This window comes from Rhineura floridana, chromosome 15 (assembly GCF_030035675.1).
Source record: "Rhineura floridana isolate rRhiFlo1 chromosome 15, rRhiFlo1.hap2, whole genome shotgun sequence".
In the NCBI taxonomy this organism is placed as follows: domain Eukaryota; kingdom Metazoa; phylum Chordata; class Lepidosauria; order Squamata; family Rhineuridae; genus Rhineura; species Rhineura floridana.
The window spans coordinates 19,539,564-19,559,355 of record NC_084494.1 but is presented as its reverse complement, the minus strand read 5'-3'; the positions used below and the strand labels follow the sequence as shown (position 1 = coordinate 19,559,355).

The window sequence follows — 19,792 nt, the reverse complement described above, 5'->3', positions numbered from 1 at the left end:
TATAGTTTTGAATACTTCTGTGGGAGTGGGAGTAATCGTAGGAGTGTTACTTTCTGTCTTTCCCCTGTATAGCATGTGGTGTGCTTCATTCTTTGCTAGGGCTGTCACTTAATTAAAGAAATCAGAGAGAGAAATGTTATGCATGTTCTAAGAACTGTAGGATTACAGCCTTTAGTCAATGAATCAATTGAATAAATTTGCAATAGCTCTGCAGCAAGAAGCATTTTTCCTTTGTTTTTGGATGATGCACACATGTGTCATAGGAGGCATCATCTTAAGAAAGGGTGTTCTCTTTTATGGTGGTCAGAAGCAAGACAGGATAGAGTTCCTGTACCTTTAACAGTAACAGTAACATGGACAAGACAGCTGCACCTTTAATAGACCTTTAATAGATGTTATGAGAGCAACACCTGCTGAAATTCCCTCTTCTACATGTTAGAGTTTTTGGTAGATATATATACCTATTTCAACAGCGTGCCATGGCTATTTCAGCATGTTTCTTAGTAGCAATAAACTTTAAGTTTCTTTATTTTTCCAACTACTAGTCTTAACAGACCAGTGCTTGACTCCCAACACTACACAACTGTTAAAAGTGCAGGTGCCTTGTCATCTTTTGGATCGGGCCATACAACTCCAATTTGAGAGAAAAAGGCATGCCTCTGTGTAAGATGATGTATGCCATCTGCAGTTTTTAGATATACTTGTATTATTATTGTTATTGTTATTATAAAAACCTGTCCAGAGTTTCTGAGATCTATAAGATATAGCTGATTATTTCAGGAAGGTAGAGAGATCAGAGGACTATCGGGAAGGTTCCAGAGGGGCACAAATGTGGTTTCTCTGATCTGTCACTGTAAATACTGTGCATGCGGTCACCTGTAAATTGTTGTTACAGTCATGCTAGAAATATCTGCATTTCATTCTGTGGCCACAGGCAGTAACCCATAGGTACCTTTTTCAGAACCCCGAAAGCTAAAGTCACTGTGTTATTTCTTGCCCACTACAGCACACTGGTTACCCAGCCTCTTGGACTTCATGTGAGCAAATGGCAAATGCTGAAGTAAGCATTCCTGTAGGGGATGTGGTGGTTGTGCCAACTGAAGGAAATGAAGGAGGAAACCCAGAAGACACCAAAACTCAAGTGATACTACAACTGCAGCCAATGCAGCAAGGGTAAGTTGACTAGCCATCAGCAGGGCTGGGTGTGTTCTTACCATTCTTTGCAGAGCTCAGTATTGGATGCAGAAATTAGAGATGTTCAGATGTAATTTAGAATTGTTCATATAAAAGTTCACAATGTAGACGTAAAGAAAGTCAGGGTTCCTGTATCATTTATCAGTTGTGTAAAAGAGGATATTTCAGTTGAGGTTTCTAGTCCTCATGGTTCCAATATAAGCCTGAAAATGTAAGGTCAATACTTGCTATGCTATGAGGATGCAATTTTGAGCATTCATTTCATGGCTGATAGAAGACATGCAGCTGTAGTTCTGATTTCATCCTAGGGTAGCATTTGGGGGTATCAGATGGGAAGAGAAACTTAGATTATAAACTATTCCCATTTTATTTGAAGATTTCTGTTTGAATGTTGAGCATATGAGTTTGCAAATAATAAATAACTCTTCCTGATTTTTAAAAAAATGTGTTTGTCCTTTATGAAACTGGTGGGGAGCTAATTTTTTTTAACCTTCTAATGAGCAGTGAATCTTATTTATTGAAATTCCATGCTGTCCTTCAATATCAAATATTCTCAGGGCAGCTTGTACAATTAATTACAAAAATAATAAGAAAGCAACAAAATAGAAAAGCATAAAACAGCAGATGAAAACTGGTGGCAACAAAACCATCACAATATAATAATTAAAATCCTAGGTAGATGAAAAGTCTTTGCTCAGTATTGAAAATGTAGCCATGTAGGTTCATGAGAACCTCCCTGTGAGGAGAATCCCATACACAGGCTGCAACCAATGAGAAGGCCCTCACTTCTGGTGGCTGGAGCTCATGGAGGAAGGCCTCAGATGATGACCTCAGCATCTGGGCAGGCTGATAAGGAGGCAGGTGTTCTTTCAGCTTTCCTGGTTTCAAGCCATGCAGGGCTCTAAAATCTTTTCCATACTTCACATAATATGTTTATTGATGGGTACTTTTACAACAGGATTTATCAAGAGGGCTCTGAGACCAGTACAGCTGTAGTGGCTGTGGAAACGCACACCATACACAAGCTTGAAGAAGGCATTGGTGAGTCCCTCAGCAGTGATATGATGCACTGACAGCATTTCAGCTGAGTTGCATGTAGCATATTTTTCAGCTTTCATGGGGGCAATGTCCCAATAGTAACTACAAGAGTGCTGGGTTGTCCAAAGCCAGTTCAAACCAGATTTTCTACAAGCCATGTTGGTTATTGTAGGTAGGAGCTCAGTTCAGATGTAATTATAAGCCATGGTTATCAAAAAGACAAACAGGCTTTGGCCTTATGCACTCCCTTCCCCCTTTGTGTGTAAGGTGAGGAGATCAGAAGTTTTTATGTATAGTTAGCATCAAAGCATAGTCTAGTGTTCTCTTTGAGTGACACTCTCTGTGGTTTGTGTGACCATAGTTTTGGTGCATTTGGATAAGCGAGCGACATGCTTGTCTCTCTCCGTATAAGGAAGAAACTGTAGCTCATTGGTAGAGCACATGCTTTGCATGCAGAAGGTCTCAGGCAATCTCTGCATCTTTAAGTATAAGGATCTCAGGTAGCAAACTGGGAAAAATGTCTGTGTGAGTTCTCAGAGAGGCATTGCCAGTCACTGGGCTAGGTGAGCCAATGGTCTGACCTTCGTACAAGGAATCATCGTATCTTTATAGACATGACGTGTGCTTTCTAGAAGGATGATCTTTATTTTTCTGCTGCTTCTCAGACCCTAACACCATTGAAACTAGTGAGGAAATTGAGATTGCCTACCCCATCACCTGTGGAGAGATTAAAGCCATCCTGCTCTGGAAGAAATTTGTGTGCCCGGGAATCAATGTCAAATGTGTCAAGGTAACAGCATAGATGAACTTACAAGATCTGAGCAGGGTGGTTCATGACAGATGCTCTTGGAGGTCGCTGATTCATAGGGTCGCCATAAGTCGTAATCGACTTGAAGGCACATAACAACAACAAACAGCATAGTGAAGCTGTCTTTGCCAGGTTCCCTCTTTCTGTTCTGTGCAGCTTGGTTTTTGACAGGTTCACTCTTCTCTGTCCTTTATTTTCCTTGTTTTACTGGAATTTCCACGGGAGGGTTATTTCCAACTCCCTCTGTTTTTCCTTCTCTGCACCTTCCATCCTCAATCTCAATTCAGCCATGGTGTTTGAGTTCACTCACTCTTTGCCACACACTCTTTGCCAGTCACTCTCACAAGAAATCTTGTTTTGTTATTTCTGTTTGCCACACCACTGTTCTGGATTCTCTAGTATTCGTATCTGGATTCTCTGTTGTTCGTATCCCACCGCTACTGACACCACATGTGATACGTCCTTCCCTGGCTCTCCCTGTCAGGTTCCTACCTGCTCGTGGTTACTGCCTGTCTCTAGGCACCACCAGGGACTCCACCAGTCCAGACCGCACTCTCTTATGGTTTACCTATCTGCTCTAGCACAGATCTCAACAGATCCCCCTGCTAGGCAACCACCAGTAACGTCCCAATACTAGTATTCCCAGAGACTCTGAATACTGGTATTGTTATTCTCTTCACCGCTGCCACCATTTGTTACAGTTCCCCTTCAGCCTTGGTCATTACCTTCCCTTCCCTTCTGGTCTGTGAAACCCCATCCAAGGATCAGGCCTTTGGTAAACCAAATTAAGTATTTATTACAGATAACAAAGCTAACAAGATTAACAAGATTTCTTCTTAAGGCACATAAGCATATGGTTTTACTCAATACTAATCCGAACTCCACCTCCCTCCTGGTAAACAACTCTCTAAACCCCACCAAGCAATCCACTCTTTCTCTTCTCCCCCCCATTCCACTCTCACTCTTCCTTTTATACATTCAGCCATTTTAAACACTCAGCCAATCATCTCGCATTCTACTGCCCATTCACTCCCCCTCTTTCACTCCACTTACCATGTATCTTCTAAAACAACAACACTTACCATATATACATTAATATAGGAACATCACATTTCCCCCCCCCCTTAAACAACAGCAGAGTATTATTCCTGTTCCAGGATTTATACGTCGCGTTAACAAATAAAAGTCTCTATGGGGAAAATGTCTTTCTTTGTTCCTCTGTCTGGTCACGTCACTGCAGTCCCAGCCACTTGCCTGGAAAGTCCATCAGCCAGTACATTGTCCTTGCCTTTGATGAACTGGAAGTCCACATGATAGTCCTGTAGGGCCCAGGACCACCTCTGCAGCATAGTGTTATGGTTTTTCATAGTCTGCAACCATAACAAGGCCCGATGATCCGTAGTCACTGTGAATCTTCGTCCCCACACGTATGGGCGCAACTTGTTCAGTCCCCACACGACCGCTAGGCACTCCTTCTGGACCGACGAATAGTTTTTCTCCCTCGGCGTCAGCTTGCGACTCAGGTACGCCACTGGATGTCTAGTGCCTTCTCTCTCCTGTAGCAAGACGACTCCCAGCGCGAGGTCCGACGCATCTGTAGCCACGATGAATGGTTTCTCATACTCTGGTGCTATTAATATGGGTCCTTGGCACAAGGCTTGCTTCAGTAGATCAAAAGCCTTCTGACATTCATCCGTCCATACCACACGCTCAGAACACTTCTTTGTTAATTCATGCAAGGGGGTTGCTATTTCCCCAAAATTTCTCACAAACTTCCTATAAAATCCAGCCACACCCAGAAATGCCCTTACTTGTTTTTTGGTTAAGGGGATCGGCCACGCTTGTATTGCCTCCACCTTGCTCCATAAGGGGGTGATTTTCCCACTCCCCACCTTATGTCCTAAATAGATTACTTCCTTTAGTCCAAACTGGCATTTCTTAGCTTTTATTGTGAGGCCTGCTTTTCTTAAGGCCTCCAATACTGTTGTCGGGTGTTGGACATGCTCAGGCACCGACTTGCTAAAAATGGCCACGTCATCGATATAGGCCACTGCAAAATCTGACATGCCTCGCAACACAGTATTGATTAGCCTCTGAAATGAACTTGGTGAGTTCCTTAGTCCCATGGGTAAGGTCACAAACTCATATAACCCATCTGGTGTACTGAAGGCAGTTTTGGCTCTGGATTGCTCGTCTAGTTCCATTTGCCAAAATCCTTTACAGAGATCTAGTGTAGAGATAATGGTTGCTGCCCCCAATAACTCTAACATAGCGTCTACCCTAGGCATAGGATACGCATCTGGGACAGTAATTTTATTGATTAGCCGATAATCAATGCAAAACCTTGTCGTTCCATCTTTTTTCGGAACCAGGACAATACTTGAGGCCCAGGGACTGATGGATTCCCTGATCACTCCTAATTCCAGCATCTCTTCCACCTCCTTTTTGATCTCATTCAAAACTTTCCCATTCACACGGTACGGAACAGATCTGATTGGGGCATGATCTCCAGTATCAATGGAATGTATAACTATACTGGTTCGGCCAGGTTTGTTGCTAAAGAGATTCCTATAGGTTTTCAAAACTCTCAGAATCTCCTCTTTTACTTCCTCCTTCACCTCCTCTGACCATTCCACTTGATCTACCCCTCCTTTGTCTTTGCTTTCCTGTACCAAATCTGGAAGTTCAGGCCCACTTCCCTCAGGGAATAAGGTAACTTGCAACACCTTTGCATCCCTGGTATGGTAAGGCTTTAACATATTTACATGAACCACTTTGCTTTTGTTTAATTGGTCTGTGGTGATTACATATGTCACTGTGTCAAGCCTTTCTCTGATGGTATATGGTCCTTCCCAGTTAGCCTGTAATTTGTCATGTTTCCTGGGTATGAACGCCATAACCATATCTCCCACATCATACACACGTTCTCTGGCTGTTCTGTCATACCAGTAACTTTGCTTCTCCTGTGCATGACTCAAATTCTCTTTCACTACTTCCATCATTGATGTTAATTTATTGCGGAATTCCAATACAAAATCTACTACAGAAGTTTTGTACTCTCCCAGAGTTCCTTCCCATGAATTTTTTAGCAGTTCCAAAGGTCTCCTCACTTTTCTAGTGAACATGAGTTCAAAGGGTGAGAAGCCTGTTGACTCCTGAGGGACTTCTCTGTATGCAAATAAGAAGCATCCCAACCGTTCATCCCAGTCTTGTGGGTGATCTTGAACATAGCTTCTTATCATGCCCTTCAAAACTCCATTGAATCTCTCAGTTAGCCCATTAGTGGCGGGATGGTAAGTAGTGGTCTTTAGATGTTTTAGACCACAACATTTCCACATACATTGCATCACTTCTCCCATGAATACACTGCCTTGATCTGTCAACACTTCATGAGGGAAACCCAGCCTCATAAAGATTTTTAATAAAGCCTCTGCCACTACAGGGGCTTCTACAGATCTCAGTACTTCTGCATCTGGGTACCTGGTGGCAAAATCCACCACCACCACTAGATATTTCTTGCCATGCCTTGTGGGTTTGGAAAAAGGGCCCACCAAATCTATTCCCACTCTATAAAAGGGTTGTCCAATTATAGGAAGGGGCTTTAAGGGTGCCTTGGTCTTTACTCCACTCTTTCCCACCTTTTGGCATATTCCACAAGATAGACAATGTTGTTTTACATCCTTGGAGATATTTGGCCAATAATAATGTGCAGCCAATCTCCTCTTGGTCTTTTTTATTCCTAGATGTCCTGCACATGGGACATCGTGGGCTACCTCTAGCAATCTGGTTCTGTATTTGCTAGGTACTATCAATTGCTTCACTGGTTCACATTCATCCTTTCTCTCAGCAGGCATCCACAGTCTATATAAAATCCCATTCTCACACACAACTTGATTCCTCAGTTTGTCAGTGAAAGGAATCTGTTGGGTCAGCGCTTGTTCCTTTATCTGCTTCAGACTTATATCTTTATGCAGCTCTTCCCTGAATTGATCTGCTTCTTCCCCAGAGACCACTTGATACAGTTTGTCTTCTTCAGCAGGCCTGCTAGTGGTTGTTATGGTGACCTGAGGCTGGTTAACAGATTCCACCCTGTTTGTTTCAGCCCCCCTTAATATGGCTTCTTTTTCTCTGCCAATTTGCTGTCTGGTCACTACATATATTTTCCCCTGTGCCCCCATAACATCTCTTCCAAGTATTACTGGTTCTTGTTGCTGGGCATTAATACCAACTTTATATTGGCCCTTTCGGCCTCTCCATTCCATTTTCAGTAGGGCCACAGGCAAACTCTCTGGTTGACCCCTCACTCCTTGGATAGTCACTGTTTCCTGAGGTAATATTTCTTCAGATTTTATTAAATCTGGCCTCAGTAACGTCTGAGCGGCACCAGTGTCAAGCAATGCCCAATAAGTTGCCCCTTGTACACTCACTTCCTCTCTCAGACTTGAATCAAGGTCTGTTACTTCTGTCCAGTTTATCTGGCAAAACTGAACCTTTTTCGCTGCTTCTAAAGCCTTGGGCTCTGTTTTCACTGTCCTTGTCTGAGCAGGATTACTAATGGGGTTGGCAACCTCACATTGAAAACGTAGGTGCCCCGGTCTACCACATTTGTAGCATAATTTCTCCTCACTTTTAGGGTACACAGATCCACTCTGGGGTGTCCTGTGCCCTTCAGATTTTAATGGAGGACTCACTCGCTGTGGTACCACATCCCTTCTGCCAGCACTATATGGTCTGGGTTTAAACTCTCTTGATGTTTTCCCCACCCAGCCAGTTCTATTGGAGGCGAAGTGATCCGCCATCTCTGCGGCCTCCTGCACAGATGTAGGGGAACGGTCTTTGACCAGGAGCCTTATTTCTGGTGGTAACTGATGGTATAATTGATCCAGTATCATGAGGCTTTTCACCTCTTCCACTGAGCTTTGGCACTACTCATCCACTTTCCAAATATATCCATTAACTTTGCTCCCAGTTCCACAAAAGACCTCCCTGTCTGTATCTGGCAGTTTCTGAAAAGCTTTCTAAAATAATCAGGCCCCAGTCTGAATCTTTTAAACACTGCTTCTTTGAATTCAGCATAGGTGACGGGCCTGTCTGAGGGGAAATATTGGTATACCTCAGCCAATTCCCCTTTAATCAGGTTTGATAAATACTGCATGTATTTATCTTCAGGTAGCCCCCACAACTGAGCTGCTTTTTCAAAGGTGCTGAGGTAAATTTGAGGATCTTGACCAGGCTCATAGACAGCAAAGTCCTTTGGAGTAATTTTTATTTTTGCTCCATCTCTGTCTTTCCTTGTCTCCTCAGAGTGAAATTTCTCTCTATCAAATTTTAACTTTTCTACTTGTAATTCAGCATCCAATGCTCGTTGCTTCTCCCTCTCCTCAAACCCCAATCTCATTCTCTCAATTTCCAACTCCCTCTGTTTTTCCTTCTCTGCACCTTCCATCCTCAATCTCTCAGCTTCCATCTTCAATCTCTCAGCTTCCATCTTCAATCTCTCAGCTTCCAACTCCCTCTGCTTGTCTTTTTCCTCAGCCTCCCATCTTAACTTCTCTCTCAAGTACTCTATATAAGCGGGATTGCTTAAATATCCTTCTGGGGTCTCTTCCCTGACAGGTTGTTTTTGCTGGGCAGTAGCAAATCCTATAAGTGCTACCCTCAATTCATCTACCCCTTTACCCTCGTGAGGTAAATTGAATGTTATGCACTTCTCCACCAGCTCCTCTTTTCATTTTTATGTATTCAGCCATGGTGTTTGAGTTCACTCACTCTTTGCCACACACTCTTTGCCAGTCACTCTCACAAGAAATCTTGTTTTGTTATTTCTGTTTGCCACACCACTGTTCTGGATTCTCTAGTATTCGTATCTGGATTCTCTGTTGTTCGTATCCCACCGCTACTGACACCACATGTGATACGTCCTTCCCTGGCTCTCCCTGTCAGGTTCCTACCTGCTCGTGGTTACTGCCTGTCTCTAGGCACCACCAGGGACTCCACCAGTCCAGACCGCACTCTCTTATGGTTTACCTATCTGCTCTAGCACAGATCTCAACAGATCCCCCTGCTAGGCAACCACCAGTAACGTCCCAATACTAGTATTCCCAGAGACTCTGAATACTAGTATTGTTATTCTCTTCACCGCTGCCACCATTTGTTACAGTTCCCCTTCAGCCTTGGTCATTACCTTACCCTCCCTTCTGGTCTGTGAAACCCCAGCCAAGGATCAGGCCTTTGGTAAACCAAATTAAGTATTTATTACAGGTAACAAAGCTAACAAGATTAACAAGATTTCTTCTTAAGGCACATAAGCATATGGTTTTACTCAATACTAATCCGAACTCCACCTCCCTCCTGGTAAACAACTCTCTAAACCCCACCAAGCAATCCACTCTTTCTCTTCTCCCCCCTATTCCACTCTCCCTTTTATACATTCAGCCATTTTAAACACTCAGCCAATCATCTCGCATTCTACTGCCCATTCACTCCCCCTCTTTCACTCCACTTACCATGTATCTTCTAAAACAACAACACTTACCATATATACATTAATATAGGAACATCACAAGGTTCAGGACTCACAAGTGGATTATGCCCTAACCTTAGGTGGTTTGCAGTTGTGACATTGCCACTATCTCACTTCTTGTTGTTTAGGATGTTTTGCTTTGTTTCTTAAGACAAGAAAAATAGATGATCAGGTGTAAAGGAAGACAGAACACAAGAGCTCTGCTGGATCAGACCAAAGCCCTATTTAGTCCAGTATCCTATTTGCCACAGTGGCCAACCAAATTCTTCTGGGAAACCCACAAGCAAGGCATGAGGGTGTTATCCCTCCCCACATTCCTGTTGCTGTTCCCCAGAAACAGGTATTCTGCCTCTGATCCTGGAGATGGCCTATAGCTTTCATAACTGTTAGCCATTGAGAAGCCTGTTATATCTGTAATACAGGTGTTGAAAATAGAATTTTGGCAGATGCAAGTTGTCATACAGGATGAGGAACAAAATTCCCTCTTCTACAGCATTATCAAAGAAGGTATCTCTGCTGTTTTTCCTTGCATCTGGTCTTCACAGAAGAAGAGCAAGAAGATGGACATGTATTATTAAAAATAAATGCAAGAGTGGGTCCCACGTTGCAAGTTGTAAATCAAGATGGGCCCTGTGTCTGCAAAAGTTGAAAGTTACTGAGATAGGGTCCTGAAGGAAAGCCCTGCCTGCCCTTTGTTTCACTAAATGCTGACTATATATTCACTAGTTGCTGCTATGATTTGATCATGTGCATCTGTGGTTGATGGGGGCTGCTCTGCTGAGTTGAAGATGGTGTGTGAGATGGTTGAGAAATGAGATACCCTCTTTTTTCTTATTGTTAGTTCAATGACCAGCTTATCAGCCCAAAGCATTTTGTTCATCTGGCTGGCAAATCTACCCTGAAAGACTGGAAGAGAGCTATTCGCCTGGGAGGAATCATGCTGAGGTAATGGCTTTCTGCCTCCGTAGCAATCTCCCTGTCAAAAGCCCACATCTCATCTGCTGGTTAAAAGTGGTGCTGAGAGTTCAGCATAGTGCACTCTGAGATACGAATCTTTCAGATAGGATTGAATCCTTTGACAATTGAATGGTCCCTCAGAGTACACTAGAAAGGTGCCCTGGGGTAGAAACATGAAGTATACAACTGAGGGAGTGGCAAATAATTTGCATTTCTTTACTGCTGCTCGGCGGGTGTGCAGTCCCTATCAATGTCAAATGAGCTTTTCCTCTGATTATCATACTTCTCATGTTTATTTTTAATTAAATGTATATACTGTTTTTCAACAAAAAGTTCTCAAGTTTGTTTACTTAGTACATGGCGGCTTACAAATATTAACATTGCTTACAGTCTTCCCCTTCAGTCATAGAGCAAAGAAACAGACTCTTCCCATCCTAGACTTATGTATACTGAGATTCTGGCTGCCTTGGCCTCAGCAGTGGAGCAAAGAGCAATCACTTCATGGAAGCACTCGCATACTATACTAAAGCCACACTCTCATAATATATTTATTCCACTACCATTCCATTTTAAACAGTCATGGCTGTTCCCAATCCTGGGAAGTGAAGTTTGTGAAGGGTGCCGAGAGGAGACCCCCTATTCCCTCACAGAACTACAATTCCCAGAGTTCCTTGGGAAGAAGGGCTGACTGTTACAACCACAATTGCCAGAGTGGTGGTAGCCTAAATCTGGGAGTGATCACAATGCCTTTAGCAGGATATCAAGGATTCTGTTGCTGCCCTTCCCTCCTATGGATAAATGTCTTGATGGCAAGTTGCCCCTTTCCTTAAAGGAGGGGGCTTAATGGAGTTGCCCTTCTCTCTCACCACTGTCAGTGGTACTTCTGGATGTCTTGCCTTGGTGGTGAGAGAAAGAGCAACCAAGCCCCAGATGCATCCCTTCCTGGATCAAATTGGCTGTGGAGCAGAGCTGTTTCTATGGGGTTGCACATCAAAAGGCTGAATTTTTCAACTTTTATTAATCAGGGTTAAATGCCGTGAAAAGTGAGGTAAAAATCTACACAATAATTCATAAACCATGCATATTTGCATTTTTTTTATTAAGTTAGTCTCTTGCAATCATAAAAGAGGGCAAAGAGCTATGACGGGCAGAGAAAGTCCTGCTTGGCTTCCCTGCTGGCTCCTGAGGTATTGCCAGATGTTGCCCACATGCTTTTCAAGCCTATATTTGCATCTATATGGGCTAAAATTGTGCAAGAAAGAAGGATGAGTTTCTCAGGATGTTGAACAATGCACTTAGTGCCAAGTCTTGCTGTTTTGTTGTATGATTGAGATTAAAGTGCACAATACGCATGACCTTGAGTGCCTCTAAAAATGCATTGAGCCAAAAATGTTTAATCTTTTTGCCTTGAGACCTTTTCTTCAAGTATCTCCAAACAGAAGGTTCATCTCCCATGAGTTCTTTTTTTCCTTTCCATTTCTGTGCAGAAAGATGATGGATTCTGGGCAAATTGACTTCTACCAGCATGACAAGGTTTGCACAAACACCTGCCGCAGCACCAAGTTTGACCTCCTGATCAGCAGTGCCAGGGCACCAGTGCCAGGGCAGCAAAGCCTGGTACAGACTCCCACCTCTGCTGACGGTAGGGAACAGGAGTAGAATTCATTCCTGTTGTGTGCCACTACTGTCTGCCCTCATCCTGACTTCTCATTAGCTAATGTTAAAAACTTTTCTTCCTATTCCTATACCACTTCTTCCATGAAATCCTTGAGGTATACTTTTACTTTGCCTGGGAGGGTCAACTTGTTTCTCTAATGAGAGAACAGTAAAGTGGAAATGGGGCAAAGGTTGTAAACCTGAAATACCCTCATAATTTATCTGCTGAGGAATGCCCTCTCTACCCATTGCTGAATCGCTGTGTATTTTAATTAATTCTGAAGTGTGTTTTTGAGTGTACTTCCAGTTCATGTCAAGTCTGTCCAGATCTATTGGGTCTAAGCTATTGCCTTGTGCAAACTAGGAGTGCATCTAGAACAGCTGTGGGGAACCTTGCTGAACTACAACTCCCATCAATCCCAGTAAGCATGGTCAATGGACAGGGATGATGGGAGTTATAGTTGAGCAACATCTGGAGGTCCAAAGGTCCCCTGCACCTGATATAGAACATGCATGGCACTTCCCTGCAGCTGTGTTGTGTAAAGGTAGACAAGTTGTCTTTCAGGTATCTTGTTTACTGTTACTGATATTTTCCTCTCTCTTTGAGAAACCTTTAATGGGAACTTCTAACATTCTAGGAAACAATTTAGTAACCATCATTCTAAAGTGTATGGACAACTGAGAGATCCCGCCCCCCAAACTGATTTATATTCCTGTTACAAGATTACGTGTGGAATTTCTTTCCTCCCCACCCTGCCCGATTTTTGGCTCTTGGAATTCTGCAAGGTGGTGCCTCAGCTCAGTCTCTCAGGCTTCTGTTTTCATCCTGCCTTGTGGCGGTGTATCTGGAACCTCACCACTGTGTCTGTGCTAAAGGTAGCAACAATCATAACCTTAAAAAAGGGTGTGTTTTTTAAAGTGCAGCATACATGCAATAAGTTCCTTGGTAATACAAATTCCAAAAAAGGGCCATATTTTCCAAGGCATTCATAATTTCCATCTCTTCCCCCATATGGACAAGATCATGACATTTCTCCGTATTTATTTATTTATTACATTTATATCCCACCTCTCCTCCAAGGAGCTCAAAGTGGTATGCATGGTTCTCCCTCTCTCCATTTTATCCTCACAACAACCCTGTGAGGAAGGTTAGCCTGAGGGACAGTGACTGGCCCAAGGTCACCCAATCAGCTTCATGACTGAGTGGGGATTGAAATCCTGGTCATCACTGAACACTTTCACCATTACACCACACTGGCTCCCCCCCCCATATGTTGGTGAGAAGAACTCTTCCATTTCCTCTTAGAAGATTAGCTATAAAGTCTTTATCTATGGGTGGAACTGAAACTTTTCATAAACCAATTAGAGCGATCTGATTATGAATCATTCTGTAGCTGGTACATTTTATACAATGTACCTAGATTTATTCATTTTTTATTAAAATAAAAAATTACACTGTTTATATCAACGTAGCTCAAATTCTGTGCCAATAAAAACTAAATTTTATAAGTCATGCACATTTGCTTGTAATCACATGTATTTGCTTAATTTACTTTGCTTCTAGTTATAAAAAGGGGCAAATTCCCATGTAGGGCAGCGAAGCCCTACCCCTGACCACTGGATGTTCTACTCGGCTTACCTGCTGGCTTCTGAAATTTCACGGAATGTTGCCCACACCCTTTCAAGTGCATCGATGTGGACTAGAATCTTGCAAGAAAGAAAGAAGGATTAGATTCTCTGCATTCAGAACAATTCACCCAATACCAATCAGGCCATTGTGTTGTGCGATTGCAAAATAGCACAGTACTCAAGGCCCTGAGTGTATCTAATACGTTATGCCAAAAATGTTAATGGTTTTTCACTTCCACTAAATATGTCAAATAAAATAAGAAAAAGAATAATCAGCTGTCCTGTGATTACATTTCCAACATTTAGCTTGTTTTGCCTATGTGGCACCAAGTACCACACTGAAATGGTTTCCCTTGAAATGTATTTATTTAGACATGATTTAAAGCCCACCTCATTCCAAAGGCTTGGGAAACAGTATGTTAATCATAAAGCCTTAGCTGCCATTATCTCTCTCCGATTCAAACATACCATAAAGGTGTGCCCAAGCCACTTAATGTAGGTCTTCAGTCATCATATATATATGGTGGTATTCAATGATAATCCTAGTCAGAGCAGACTCACTGAAGTTAATAGACATGACCAACTTATGTTTGATTACTTTTTCTTTATTATAAAAGTATTTCTATGCCACTATATCATAGAATATCAGGGCAGTTTACAATGTTAAAACATAAAACACCATTTAAAAAATAAAAATGCAGATAATCAGTAAGATGACTCGCTAATCAAAATTTTTAAAAAGCTGCAAAGGCCTATCAGGGTAAAGACTCTTCAAGAGATGCCTGAAAGTCAAAAGCAAGGATAATCCTCCATTGCTTGACAAAGCACATAAAATCTTAATAATAATTTCAGTTGTATGTGGGAATCCATTACTTGTTGAAATTCCATCTGTTCCCACAGATTTATTTTTACCTTTAAACTTTTTTGTTAATCCAGTGCTTTGCTTGTTGATGGTGGTGGAGCCGAGATCTTGATCCTCCCATTTCAGGACCTTAAGGCATACCATGATTTGTTTCCACAAATCTGGTTGACCATAGGCCTAGGCCAATAAGTGAGCTTTGTCTTTTGTCATCTTTGCCTCATCTTAAAGCCAGATGGAGATCACATAGACATTATGTCTTCTCCCACCCCTGGACATGTCAGATGCCATGCATGGGTGTAACATATGAATAGGGCGCACACATGCAAAATCACATGTGCATAGGCCTGAATTGTGTGGACACCTCCCAGATTGTATGTGGAACATTGATTTATGAGGTTCAGGCCTCTGCTTGTTGGATTCTATGTGTGTAGGGCATATGCAAACATTGTGCACATGTTCAATACAATCAAAGAGCCTGGAGGCAGGAGAGGTGTGCCCAGTGAACATGGGCATGCAATATGGCCTTCCCAACCAATTATTGCTGCTTATTTTGAAGGGTTTTTTTTGCCAGCCTCTTACGACTTCCACATGGAGACTACTCATTATGGCACTCTACTGGGTGGACATAAAGTTTAAAAGGCACCCACATCCACCTAGCATCAATATGGCTGGGTTCTTTTTTTTAGAATATACAGCATGGGTATGGTGGTTTTGTTGGCTACTATATAGGGCTCTTGATATGTAAATCGGCCTTTGGTTTTACTTTGCTTGGTTCAATCCATATGTGTTTTTACTTCTTATGAGGCTGGGTAGCCTACTTTTTGTGTGTGTGTGTATGGAACGGGAAAGGACTGTGACAGCCTTGGCAGTGAAGCATCTTCACTTGTATTATCCCTTCTGCAGGAAGCATCACTCAAATTGCAGTGTCTGAGGAGAATGTGGAGGAAGGGATTGAATGGAACTCTGCTCTGACAGCAGCGGTCACCATGGCAACTGAGGAGGGAATCAAGAAGGACCCAGAGGAGATTTCAGGTATGTCCACGCTGTTTGCCTGAATGACTTTGCCATCCGCCTGCCTGGCTTTCTCCCCCTCCATCTCCAATTAGCAAAATGCTACAAAGAGCTAGGTTTATTATTTTATTTATTTTAAAAAATTATATCCTTCCTTTCCTCTAGAGAGATCAAGGCGGCTAACAACAAAATGTATAACATCATAAATTAACAATTTAAAAACATCCTTTTTACAACCTAATACTAAAACATAAAGTTGATATTAGAATGTTTTTTTGGGGGAAAGGGGCAAGAAATTTCACCCATGTTTTGAAAATTGAATTTGCATGTAAAAATCCACACTTTAAAATTCATGTATTAGGGCATCCCCTCCCCCCTCAAATATTCAACACATGGCACATATTGAACATTTGGGTTTCAAAATTTCTGATTAGAATATCAAGTTGTAAGTGGGTTTTTCACAGGTGGGGTCTTCTGGCTGGACTGTGAATCATGTGAGAAATTGTTATGGTAAACACCATTGCCGCCCTGGGCTCCTGCTGGGAGGAAGGGCGGGATATAAACAAACAAACAAACAAACATGGAGATGATTATTTGGGGGGCAGGGGAAGATGAAGGGAGGAAGTGGGATTATGAGAGACAGACCTAAATGTCATTCTTAAGGATGTAGATCAGAGATGGGGAACCCATATCCCTTCAGATGTTGTTGGACTCCAGTTCCCATCAGCCCCAACCAAAATTGCCAAAGGGGAGAGATGATGGGAGTTGTAGTCCAGGAACATCTGGCACGCCCAAGTGTCTTCATCTCTTCTGTAGATGGGGTGTCAAATGCATGACCCATTGATTAGAGAAGGCCATTCAGTCACTATTTCAATTATTGTGGACTGCTTCACACAGGCATGTGCTGTTGTTAGTTAATCAATAAATTAATTACATTCATTATTAGCTTGTTACCTGAAAGGTTTCCCAGCGACTTACATTTAAAAACATAAATGCATTATACCAAAAAAGAAAACAAATTCCTACAAATGTTAACAAATTTCATTCAGCATACATACCTACAAAAAAAGCCCCTCTGTAACAGCTGTAGGAAGCTTTGACAGGGCACTAACAACACAACAGCATCTACTTGGTCCATCAGAGCATTCCACACAGAGAGCATTGCGCAAATGGGGAGCCACAACTGAAAAGGACCTTTTCGTTGTCACCATCGCCTGAGCATGCCTCAGAGGAGGGACCCGGAGAATGGCTTCAGATGATGATCCAAGGGTGTGGTTAGGTTCATACTGGGGGAGGCGTGCCAGAAGATACTGTACATATGCTACTCAGTGCCTCCTCATTTGAGGGCGTGCACCTAAATGTGTGAGCTGCCTTAAGTATTTTACTTGAGAAGGCTGTGCTTTTGATCTGTGATGTCTGTTGGTCTTGCACAGTAATACCTCAGTTAATGAATCCTGCAGGAAAGAAGCTCTTTTTATAAAAGTCTTTTTTGGGTGTGGGGGAGCCTGGGGGGGGGGGCATACACTCTGACACCAGGCATTTTAAAGTGTATTTTTATAGTATTTTATTACTATGTTGTATTCAGGATGTTGTTTGGTTCTTGTATTGTTTGTATGTTTTTGTTTTTTGAGTTATGGTATTTATTGTATTTATATATTGTCCTTGCTTTTACCTTTTATGTACACCGCCCAGAGAGCCTTCGGGCTTCGGGCGGTATGTAAATTAAATTAAAAATTAAAAAAAATCAGAATGTGGTACCTTGGCTACTGGATTGTGGCTGCTGCAGGCAGCTTTCTCATGCGTGGCTGGAATGGCACTCCTTGCCATGTAGTACAGACACCTTCATAGCAAACAGTGCTTCGGGTGCCCTGGAAGCACTGTTTACTGTGTGCTCGAGTGTAGGGGAGGGTGGCAGAGAGAGGGGGGGGAGAGGGAGGGAGAGGGAGAGAGACCGACTTGCCAGGTACAGGGTGGTGGTGGTGGCAGCTGCCCATACCTGCTAGTCAAGTGTACGGAGAGGGGAGAACTGTGCTCAAAGCTTTAGATTGCTATAGTAAGACCGCCCAGAGAGCCTTCGGGCTTAGGGCGGTATATAAATTAAATTAAATAAATAAAATAAATAAAAGAAAAAAGGCAAGGCAGGCATCCCTGGGTGCATTTTGGAAGAAGCCTTCAAGTATACAAGGCTCACTTGACCTGGTTGTTTCATTTCAGGCATGAGTATTGTTAGTTTTGAATGAAAAGTTTGCTGAACTGTGTTGAACTGCTCTTCTTCTGTGGTGTAGGAATTTATTCCTATTCTTTCCATGGTATTCCTACCTCTGGTAGCAAAATTTCTTTTAAAAAAGTAATGTCCAGGAGGTATTACTGTAGTCTTTGAAGAGTGAGCATGCAGGACAACAAGAACCATATTGCCCTGAGAGGAGAAGAAAGAAGCCTGAGGAATTGTCACCATTCAGCTCCCATAGTGCTCCCCCGCCAAATGTCACAACAAGGACATCTGCAGAACCATCTTGCCCTGAGGGCAGTGAGAAGAAGCAGTAACAGCTTCTTAAACAAACAAGCGGTCTTTTCCACTTTATTGCAACTTTTAAAAAATCATTTGTGTGAATCTTATGTAAACTGCTTTGTGAGGTCTACCTGAAAAGCTGTATATAAATGCCTTAAATAAATAACAAACATGAGAAGAGCCCTGCTGAACTGAACCAAAGGTCCATCTAGTGCAGTGCCCTGTTTTCCACTTGGCCAACCAGGAAAACAGCAGCCGTATTCAGTGGCATAATAGCTCTGTACCTGGGGGCTCTGTATAGCCACTGATAGACTTACCTCCATGCATTTGTCTCTTCCAGCCTGGAGGTCCAAAACAATTGAAGGGCAATAGGCTGGTCTAATCTTTCCTGTCTCTGAGCATAGACCCCATTCCAGGCCCTGTGATTTTTGTATTTTTAAAATGTGCAAACCCCACTCTCCCACCAAGGATGGATTCAGTTGTTTAGAATATATTATTTAAATAATGGAAAATCCCACCTTTGCATATATTTGTTTCTTTAAAATATAGCTGCCTTTCTACCTGACAATACAGGTGGGTGAGAATAAAATAAAGCTGACACACAATAAATATAATCAGATTTTGATGAGTGATGAAGGCATTGCAGGGAATAAAAATGTAAAATGCCCAGTTCCTGGAAGCCGCTTCATACTGAGTCTTACCATTGGCCCATGTAGTTCAGTACTGTTTACACTGACTGGCAATGGCGCTGAAGGGTTTTAGGGAATCTTTCCCAGTTCTAACTGGAAATGCTAGGGGTTGAACCTGGGACCTACATGCAGAGCAGATGTTTTACCCACTGAGCTGCAGCTCTTCCAATTGTGGCTGCTCCAACTGCAGCTCTATTAAGGCCCTGCAATGATGGGGGGGGAGAGAAAGTAACAGACTTCCAAATGTCATGAAATGTAGTTTTTACAGCAATACAGAATTCCCTGTTGCTGCTCTCTGTCTCCAGGGTTGAGTTGGATTTTTTTTCCAAAATGGCCAATTTTACAGCACAGTTCATGTCTACTCATGAGTAGGCCCCCTTGAATTCAGTGGCACTTACTCCCAAGTAACTCATAGGAGCACAGGAAGCTTACCTTGTACCAAATCAGAACATTGGTCCATCTAGCTCAGTGTTGTCCACACTGACTGGCGACAGCACTCCAGAGTTTCAAACAGGACATTCCCAGCCCTACTTGGAGATGCCAAGGAGTGAACCAGGGACCTTCTGCATGCAAAGCAGATGCTGTACCACTGAGCTATGGTTCCCCTCTCCTTCCGCTACCCCGTGTAGGTTTGCAGCATGAGAAGCCAGTTTCCGAAGATGCTTGCTGCTGCATGATGGGTTGCTGGTCCTGGCATGATTACCAATAAAGCTTTGCGGTGCAATTGCCAAATGTTACTTCCTCCCAAATCTTTCTCTTCTCTTGTGCCAGAGGACACACTGATGTTCTGGAAAGGAATCGCTGATGTGGGGTTGATGGAAGAAGTTGTCTGCAACATTCAGAAGGAGATAGAAGAGGTGTTGAGAGGTGTTCAGCAGAGGCTTGGCCAGGCACCCTTCCAGGTTACCGGTGGGTA

General features: G+C 42.7%; 1 protein-coding gene across 7 annotated transcripts in view; it reads left to right on the top strand.

The window, feature by feature from the left end:
• Positions 1-19,792, top strand: part of GMEB1 (glucocorticoid modulatory element binding protein 1) — a 32,065-nt gene that overhangs the window by 4,242 nt on the left and 8,031 nt on the right. For 2 of the 7 annotated variants that reach the window (XM_061597197.1, XM_061597203.1), the window contains exons 2-8: positions 1,007-1,173; positions 2,153-2,235; positions 2,898-3,022; positions 10,405-10,508; positions 12,008-12,162; positions 15,571-15,699; positions 19,648-19,785. In XM_061597197.1, the coding sequence (XP_061453181.1) occupies positions 1,007-1,173; positions 2,153-2,235; positions 2,898-3,022; positions 10,405-10,508; positions 12,008-12,162; positions 15,571-15,699; positions 19,648-19,785 (901 nt within the window). The other 5 variants (XM_061597199.1, XM_061597202.1, XM_061597201.1 and 2 more) reach the window with 5 other exon arrangements.